Genomic DNA, 10,000 nt, shown 5'->3' on the forward strand with positions numbered 1-10,000 from the left:
TGTCTTACACACATAAAACACACTTTTACTACTGCTTTTGTGAACTGGCTACAAAAGTACCCAAGCTGACAGTCACACACACACACACACAAACTCTCTTTTGCCCTCTGTCTTACACACATACACTGTCTCTCTTTTTCTGCTGTTTTTGTGCATTCTTTCACAGTTACACATGCTCTCTCTCTCTCTATTTCTCTCTCTCTCTCTCACTCTCTGTCTCGCACACAAACACACACTAGTATTCCTGTATAATATCAATATACACTTTGAGATGAAAAGGTCCCCCATCTTCTTACATTCTCGGGCAAACGAAAAAAAAATTTGCTTTACCTTCTCTCAACATTCATCTCTACAGATAATTTAGATAAAAGCTTAATTTGGGTGAGTATTCTATGATCTACTTTAGTTCTCCAGCACTCCCCCCCTCTCTCTCTCTCTCTGTCTCTCTCTCTCTCTCTGTATTGGTAAATTCAAAGGCACTGAGCTTTCAATGAAATATCTCTGCAATTGTAATACACAGTTTGCACGATATCTATCCAAATTTTGTAACAGTCATCTGCCCACTAAGTACAAAATGGCGAATTACAGACATAGAGAGATAATTGCGGCTCACGCGCAGAATTTGGCAAGCGTTTCTCCCACTAGACTCAGCTGAAATGGTGCCTCAACCCCCGAAACTGTCATTCTTAATGAAATGGTAATTACTAACACAGCGGAACAGCTGAGGGACCCACCAAGCTTAGGATGGGGACAAAAACCTTGGAAAAGGAGAGAGGGAGAGAGACAGAGAGAGAGAGAGAGAATCTCTTCCAAAAGGTTAACAGAGAAATAAACTAACACAAGGACGAGTACAACTCTATTCTAGTCACAAAAAAGCTGTGGGTTTTGCTTGGTTTGCTGTTTTTTTTTTTTTTTTTTGTATTGTCTTTAGTGTTATTCGGAACTTTGTGGGCAGTGTTGTTTGTTTTTCTGGGGTTTTTTTTTCTGGAGAGGATGGTTCACTGATGGAGAGTGACTGTGCGGAGCGTTGTAATTGATTGTTCTCTAAGTGAACATGTCTTTAACCTTTTTTCCGAGGTCAGGTCCAGTCAGACGGCATCAGCTCTGATCTGGTCTGGACCGCTTCAAGTCATTTGTCTTTCGGCCAGTCCTCCATTCTCTGCCCAATTTGTCGACCGGGAATCACTCTAGGTGTTTTAATTACTGACGGAATGGAAAAACAAAGCTGAATCGCTACCCCACACTAAGGTTTCTGCTGTGAGCATGCAGTTCTTGCATGTGTTTTTTTTGCCAGCAACCCAGGGCCTGAAACTGAGACATAGAAAGCTTTGGAACAGAGCCACAATGGAGACTGAATCCAAGCCAGTGTGGAGCTTGAAACGGAGCCAAAATGGAGTCTGAAACGGAGCCAGCTCAGAGCTGAGGCAGAATGGGTGACTAGCGATAAAACGAGGAGTGGAAGTCTGAGATTTCTATGTCGTGTTTTTTGCTAAGTCTGGCAGGCGTCTGAGACAACTACGGTGCCGAAAGGACGGAAGAAAGGCTTTCTCTCAACGAGTCTCAATTCCAGGGAAAACCATTAACCGACCTCCATCCGGGGGAAAAGTGGTCCTCCGATCCTTCTGTCGCTGTGTGAAAGTCACGCTCGGGCCACACGGCGGACGTGCGTATCTCTCCGCCATAATAAGGACGGCCAATCAGAGCCCCGCTCAAAATGAAGGCTCAAAACACAAAGAGGCCAACAGCTGCAGCCCCAGAGCCTGAGGGCGATAAGTCTGACAGCTATCAATACAACCCTCTCACTATTCTGTCACCGAAACGGAGCAGAACTGTCACATGATAACCAGAGGATTGCTTTTTTTTTTTGTTTTGTTTTGTTTTGGTTTGGTTTTTTTCTTTGTCAGATGCTCCCAGTCGATAGCGTGGGAAAACGGCACGTGTTTCACGACCACGGCGGTCTTCGATGTCAGTTGTTTTTTTTTTGTTTTTTATTAAACTGTGTCTGTAGGTTCTTGTGGGAAGTCAGTTTTTGTTCCCCACACGGCACTCACGTTCTGACGGACCCACCCTCATAGGTATCAGTGCTGCAGCTAAACAAAAAAAAAAAAATACAGTTTAAAAAAAAAAAAATCGTAGTTTTCAGCGTAAATAGTGAAGGCCTACTCGGTGATATTGCGGTTAATTATTATACAATATGTCATTTATATCACTAATATAAGTAAACGTGCCCTATACTCCTTACTGGGCGACAGTTCATTTTACTGTAAAGGTGCTGTTAAATGTTGATGCCAGTTGGACTGAAAACCACGTGAATTCGTTTTCCGTCTATGGCTGCGCAGATACGGTTTCTACCCAAACGAGGAGCGTATTTTAATGACATGTCAGTGTGTACGGGTGTGTGTGACAGACCGATGTTCTCGGCTTTCGTACCCTTCGTTCGTTTCTTCGTTTTTGCATTCGTTCGAGAGAGAACGAACGAAGGTCCGATCAATATCCCCCTTTCGGCGGAGTCCGTAGCGGCGAGGCCCTGTATGCCTACGGAGTGCACGTCTGAGTTTAATATATTCTTGGAATCCCTGGACGTTTGCACAAGGCCGTATATTCTCGGCTGACAGTGTGTGAGGGCACCCCGGTGGGGAGGGGGGGGGGGGGGGGGTTTGGGGGTGTAAACTCGCCTGCGGCCCCACTCCCGGTTACTCTCCCGGGCAGATAAATTAATTAAAGAAATCCTTTTTTTTCCTCCCTCTCTCTCCTTCTCTCTCTCTCTCTCTCTCTCTCTCTCTCGTTTCCTCTTTTACACTCTCTGAGCCAATTACTTTGAGCTGGTGGATTGTGTGTGTGTGTGTGTGTGTGTTTTACTAGTGAGAGCAGAGCTAATTAAAGGCATGGTTCAGACACAGAGCAAAATCACTGTGTCTCCAACCTGCTCCTGTTACCCTGAATAGTAATAACGATAAAAACAAACAAATATATGAGATGGCCGTTAACTGTAACATCTTAAATGGTTCCCCTTTAAAGGGATGGAGAGAAAGAGAGAATGTATGTAAGTGTTTTTTATGTGAGTGAAGGTGGAGGAGGTGTGTGTGCGTCTGTGTGTGTGTGTGTGTGTGTGTGTGTGTGTGTGTGTGTGTGTGTGTGTGTGTGTGTGTGTGTGTGTGCGCGCGTGCGTGCACATGTTGTTTGGTGTGTGTGTGTGTTAATGTTTGTGTGTAAATTTGACAAGATCAGTTGAGACCAGTGAAATTTTGGGGTACGATTCATTTAGAAGTTGGAGTTCACTGTAGTCTCTCAGGGGAGTTTTAACACTGACCCCTGAATTAAAACACACACACACGAGCACCTCAGTCCTAATGAAATGTAATGAGGCTTAATTGGAGGCTGAATATGATGGTGTTGTTGTGGCTATGTGGTGTTGACCTTTCACCCTACTCTGTGATTGGCTGTTTATATTTAATTAGCTGGTGTTGGATAAACAAAGAGGCAGTGAGCTATACTGACCTCAGTTCCCTTGTCTGGAGGCCTGCTGTGACCAGCTCTCTGTCTCTGCAACAGTACAGTAAGACTGACAGAGAGAAAGATCTTGTGTGCACATATGGATGTAAGTTTAGTAGGGTTTTTGTATTTGTATTTGTGTGTGTGTGTGTGTGTGTGTGTGTCTGTGTATGCGTGTGTGTGTATGTGTATGTGTATGTGTATGTATATGTATGTGTGTGTGTATATGTCTGTGTGTATGTATGTGTGTGTGTTTGTGTGTGTGTGTGTATTGACAGTCGGGTAGATAAAGTGAACTGCCTGTCTGAAGTCACAGTGACACACTGCCTTGCCCAGAGGGACAGGGGGAAGTGGAGCGCTGCACTTCCTGCAAGGGTGGGGGGGGGGGGTTGTTCCTCTCTGCGGGGGAGTGAATCAGGCACATGGATGGGCAGCCGTCTCAGCCCACCCCACCCCTCCCTTCCGCCTGCACCGCGGGGGAGACATAGACCGTGTTCTCAACCTCCACTAATGTATAATTCATGCTAAGTAGCGATCTTGATGTTTTGCTTAGGGGTGGAATTGGGGAAAAAAAAAATCCAAGAAATTCATAAATAAAGTTCCCTTTTTTTTTTCATCTCGAGTTAATTTATGTTACCACACAATTAGCTGACACAGAATCTTGGATGTATGGTTGCCCCAGAGTTGTTCTAGCAATAACAGAGAGAAACGCTTAAAAAAAAACCCTAATAAGATTCGCCAGTCTTCCCGAAAGGTGTCTCTATAGAGACGAGCTCTCGATATCGTCCATCATATGGTGGACCCACAATGCCCCTTGGGAAAGCCAAGGTCCTGTAATCCAATCAAAATCTTATAATGAATCTCAATAGAGTATTTCTCTCAAACATGTTTTTGCATATTTACTTATTTAGTCCTAGACAGAGTGTCTTGGCAAAATCCATCCTTTTCTCAAGGCTGGTTGATAGTAAAAATAACTTCAAATGAGGCTCCAGCATCCACCATGATGTTAAATGGAGTTACGTGTAAAAGAAGTTTCTAGAAGATGGTCCCTCATGCTTCCCCTCCAGTCAAGCCGCAGTAAAAGCTTTGTTACTTTCTGAGATGTCGGCTTAGCTCAAGCAAACCTCCTCAATCCCTGCCCCACGTCTTTACCCACCTCCTACAAGTACGTTTTCGTACCTTTAGTTGATGTTGAACTCGTAAAGGGTTTTAAAGAAACCATGCAGTCCAAAGTCATTAAGCGTAATATACATCACGATTGATTCCAGGCTTCTTCATCATCTCACTTCCGTTGGATCATTTGAAGCATCGTCAGACTATGAATTAGTCAACGTAAAGTTTCAGTGCGTGTAACAGTTTCATGTCAGTGTCTCAAGAGCTAAAAACAAACACCCCCCCCCCTCAGAATTTAAGGAGAAAATGTGTCCGTGAAACCGTGCAAACGTTTGAGCTGCCTTGGCTTTCGCCAAACCGAGCTATGAGTTCACTGTGCTAGGAGTTAGAAAGGTGGCAGCAAATGCCTTATTTGTCAGCGCGAGTAACGTCCAAGCGTTAGGCCTCAGTGTCTGTCTGGTGCCTGTCTATTGGAGACACGCATTACTAACGTCAGTCCTCTTAAGTCTCCCAAAGCGAGAATTCACTTGAAATCTCCACTACAGCAGTGTCCTGATGCTCTACATTCCTCCAACCCTCTTTTTCACTCAGCTCTAGTGCGCTAAGCGCAATTTGCTCTGACATTTCAGAGGTCTTGTGGCATTACTTAGGTATCCACTCTGCTTTTTTTGTTGTTGTTGTTGTTTTTTTGTTTTTGTGAGATACAGTCATTTGCGAAATAGACGTTTGGCAAGAGAGAAAAAAAAACAAAAAACAGTGGTTTTGAAATATTTCGTTTTTTGAAAAATATCCAAGCAATCAGGCAACTACATGTAATCCCATCCCCAAAATGCAAATATTTGAGTTCAAAAAAATGTTCCGATATTTCACTGCAAACATTTACCAACAAAGAAAAAGAAACAAAAGGGAGGAAAAAAAAATCGTGTTTCGCCAAAGCCTTCAAGGTCCCAGAGTGCGCCTATTTAATTAAGACCTCTTCGGCTTAATTACTTCGTTAGTCTAATGAGAGACGTTGCTGAAACGGGGCCGCACTTGTAATTGAAAACCGCGATAAGATGAATACATATGGTTATGTGTGACTGTGGTCGAGGTACATATTAATGTCAGTGTTGATTCTATGATTGGGCGTCGGCCAATCTCCAGCAATGAATGCGTAATTGGATGAGGTGGCGGTGCTGACTACGATAACAGTTCTAGCCTGATGTGTAAAAAAAAAACAAAAAACCATTAACGGAACCCGTGCGCGGAACTTGCGCGGCGGAGCGGCCGAACGCAATCGTAAGACGGCAATTGAATTTGTTGGAATTACCGCCGTTTGTACGCATTCCAAGTTCCCCAGTTGTCGACGTTATCTCTTCAAGGACGCGTGGGTTCGCTGAAAGTGGACAACATCAAAGTAAATGTCTGAAAAAAAGAAAGGAAAGGAAAAAAACTGCTAAGCAACTGTGTGTGTGTGTGTGTGTGTGGGGGGGGGGGGGTTCTGCTTTGAGGGAGACTCTGGGTGTAACTGAATTTTGTTTGGGAGTCTTTAACAGAGGAGGAACTCTTGTCGTTCATACCACCACCGCACCCCAACACACACACACACACACACACACACTTTACTCATCCACCCCTTTTTCAGGGCATTAATCCTCACATCTTTCATATTAAGAGGGATTTGTGTCTAAAGGGCCTCTAATGGTGTCTTTTTACCTGGATGTTTTCCCATAATACTCTTGGGAAACACTTTGATGCATTTAAATATCTCGGTCGTCAGAAGCATTTTAGCGGCACTTATTCAAAAAGCTCTTTTGGCAATTTGTTCGAGTAAACACCTCTTGTTTTTCAGCATCGTTTTTTTGGCCTATATCCCTCAATGTTTGGCCAGACTTTCTTTAAATATTGAAATACAATAATAAAAAAAGGGGGGAGACCAAATTTTTACTGGTACCAGGGATGCAATGGAAGCGACGGCTAAATGCAATGGTCATAAACAGCTGAATGTGGCAGCTGAATGGCTTACACACACAACTTGTAATTGGCTAACACATCCTCACTGGCTAACACTCAAATTTATAATGGGAATCAAGAGTGGTCAGAACCATTGGATGGCTATCATGGCTAGACCTATCATGGTAGCATTGGTTGGTGTTAGCTACCTGCCCCTACAGACAGATGTGGATTGTTGTGGGGTTAGGGGAAGAGATGGGGGGGGGGTCGATGAGAAATGGACTCTCGCCCGTCGCCAGGGTGATAGGGGAAAAGGCCAGCCAACCAATCGTATCCCCCGCATTGCGCCTGCATTCCTCTCCGCTTAATTAGGGGTTGTTGGTACCACAGAAGGTGTCACCAACCTTTTTTAGTCGGGGGGGGGGGAACAGATGGTGTCCCTTTTTTTTCTGAGGTCTTGCCAATGCCCAGTATCTCTGCTCCTGGGAAAATGACCTAACTCGTCGGCAGCTGCTTAGTGTGGCTTGAGTGGGCCTTTAGAGAGACTTCTATTAGGGAATTAACAAGAACGTACCAACGCAAGACGAGGGGTGCGCGAGTCCGAGATAAGTCTGCCTTTTTAATCGGCTCCGCTTGGCCGTATTTAAACATCGTATTGTTTCGGGGGGCTTTTTTTTTTGTCAACGTTTAAATCCTCCGTGATGCTATCGCGGGCGGTTGAGGGCAGCTCCGTGCCGAGACATTGACCGTTACCTATATGGTCAAAGAGCACCTCCATCCCCACCACAAACAGATGGTGTATACAGCACCACAGAATGTGGTCCAAGGGAGGTCAGGAGGGGACAAAAAGCGAAAGGGTCCCAAGACAGTTGCAAAAAAAGGCCTGCAGAGAGCAAGAAGATGGGGGAGGAGCCAACGCTGCTGCGGAGAAGAAAAGGAGAAGGAGTTTTTCTCTCTCTCTCTCTTTCTCTCTCTCTCTCTCTCTCCCTCCCCAAAAAACGCTGGTCAGTGAGCAGCTGAAAGGAGAGGGGGGCGGAGGGGGGGGGGGGGGTGGATGCAGTTCGTGGGAAGGCAGGGGGCTGAAGCTTTACAAGCCTCTTGCTGTGTGTAGACAGCACATTGCCTGTCACTCACCAGTCCACTTGGCTCAATGCAGGCTCTCTCTCGCTCTCTCTCTCTCTCCCTCTCTAACTCACTCTCTCTCTCTCTCTCTCTCTTTTTCTTTCTTTCTCTCTCTCTCTCTCTCTCTCTCTCTCTCTCTCTCTCTCCCTCTGCAAATATGTATGTGTGGGAAACAGGGATTGATCAGACATGTGCCTGCCATAGGCCATATTAAGCATTGTTGGTTAGTTTGTGTTGGTGATGTGTTAAAATTTTTTCATTTTTTTTTCTCAGTTCCTCAATCGTTTTTTTTTTCTCCCCTCAAAGAATTTGTTTATCTTTCTTTTTTTTTCTCCTTAACATGCCATCTTTCTCTCTTCTCTTAGTCTCTCATTGTTCTGGAAATTTACATAAATCATGAATATGACTTGAGAGTATTAAAAAAAAAAACAAAAAAAAACATCTCAGTGCTGAATCATAGTGAGGTGTGAGGGGGAAAAAAAAAAACCAAACAAAAAAAAAAGGCGTTTTACATCATGGCTGGCAGTTGAGTGTCGTTTCCTCCGTTGTCCGTCAGATAGCCTCGCAGATTTATGGCGGCGAAGTTAAAACCAGCAGTATCGATCTGCTAAGGCTGTGGCTTTAATGGCACTGGGTTCTGCCTCGTGAGACGGGCGTGAAAGGTAGAGGCTATATTTAATCTCTAACGGGACGGAGGTGACAAGGTCTCCTCACTAACACTAACAGTTTTACTGCGTGAGAACGGCGAGCGGAGCGCCCCCCGTAAAACTCCGGGCGACGGTGGTCACGGTACAAGAAAAAAAAAAAAAAATTCGAAGCCGAAACAACTTTGTGCTAATAAAGTTGTCCTCTGCCCAACCCTGCATTATCATTTAACTGGATGAACGCATCAAACTTCTTTTTTTTTTCCTTTTTTCTTTTTTCTTTTTTGTTTGTTTTTTCTTTTTTTGTGTGTGTGCGTGTGACAGCGAGTCAGCGGGCTTGGATTTGTTTTTTTTGTTTTTTTTTTCGTGGTTGGGCGTTTGGTTAAACTCTGTACGTTTGCTCTTTTGTCCTCGGGGCTCTCCGCCTTGAGTGCAGAATCAGTGGGCAGAAGAGTTGCCTGTCAGACACAGTTAAGAATGATCCATTTTCATCTACTGCAGATAAATGACTTTATGATGTTTAATTTCACTTTCATCCCCCCCCCGCCCCCCCCACCCCCTGTTCTTGGATGTTCTCCGAACGTTATCCGAACGTTACCCGGTATCTTCTGAGAATCACCGTTTCCCGAAGAGCGATGCTGTTTGATGTCAGGGCCGGCTGTTTGGTAGAAGTCACACCTTTTTGTGTTCGGCGGCTCAGAGTGCTTTGGTTAACAGTGAATAATGGCGGTTGATTACAGTGCATGAGACGGCGCATTGCTTTAAAATCAATTCTCAATGCAATTACCAAACGCAACCACCGCCCCCTTTCTGCAGGACAGAATGGGGAAGTGATTGTGTCTAAGGACAACATCATCTCGGTAAATGACTTGTTGCTTCCTCATATAGACCCATTAGAGCTGAAGGCAGAATATCAGTTCAGAGGTCTGCCATCACACATACACACACACTCATATGCACACACACACACGCGCGCACACAAGCACACACAAGTTAACATGTATATTTACATGTGCACTCATGGAAGCAGACACATGCTCATCCGCACAAATTGCAATACAATATACTGACTTAGACTCTTACACAGAGCAATCCAATAGCAAACACACACACACACACAAACACATATATTAATACCTGATCAATCGTAAATACTCAGTCTCTCTCTTTCTCTCTCTCTCTCTCTCTCTCTGTGCTGCTCAGGTATGGATTTGGACTCATGGATGCGGGTCTGCTTGTTCAGCAGGCTCAGTCGTTCCAGTCTGTGGATCAGCAGCGTAAATGCACCCAGCGAACGACCCTAAACCCCATTAGGTATGTTATGACTGTAAACACACTGTTTAGCCAGTGCATAACAGTGCAGATATAAACATGTGCTATATGTGAATACAACCAGAGAACGTTACATAGAAAGTGGAATGTCCCCTTATTTAGAGTTATAGAACCAGGGGGAGAAGTGAGTGTGGACATCCAATCAAAAGGCTGCATTGGAGAGAACAATGAGGTCAACGTTCTGGAGCATGTGCAGGTCAGAGGTCAGGGGTCAATCTGATGGCTGCAGTTTTTGTGGTGTTGAAGGTGGTGTTGTTAAATGGGGCTTTCAATAGAACTGTTTTCTCCCTCCTCTCTCTCTTTCACACTCTCTCTTTCTCTCTCTCTCTCTTTCTCACTCTCTCTTTCTCTCTCTCTCTCTCTGT

General features: G+C 44.6%; 1 protein-coding gene across 1 annotated transcript in view; it reads left to right on the forward strand.

Moving 5' to 3' along the window:
• Positions 1-10,000, forward strand: part of LOC115821511 (neuroendocrine convertase 1-like) — a 106,269-nt gene that overhangs the window by 84,345 nt on the left and 11,924 nt on the right. The window contains exons 15-16 of the mRNA XM_030785332.1: positions 9,507-9,617; positions 9,738-9,831. Coding sequence (XP_030641192.1) covers positions 9,507-9,617; positions 9,738-9,831 — 205 coding nt within the window. The remainder of the gene's footprint in view (positions 1-9,506; positions 9,618-9,737; positions 9,832-10,000) is intronic.

This window comes from Chanos chanos, chromosome 9 (assembly GCF_902362185.1).
Source record: "Chanos chanos chromosome 9, fChaCha1.1, whole genome shotgun sequence".
NCBI classification, from domain to species: domain Eukaryota; kingdom Metazoa; phylum Chordata; class Actinopteri; order Gonorynchiformes; family Chanidae; genus Chanos; species Chanos chanos.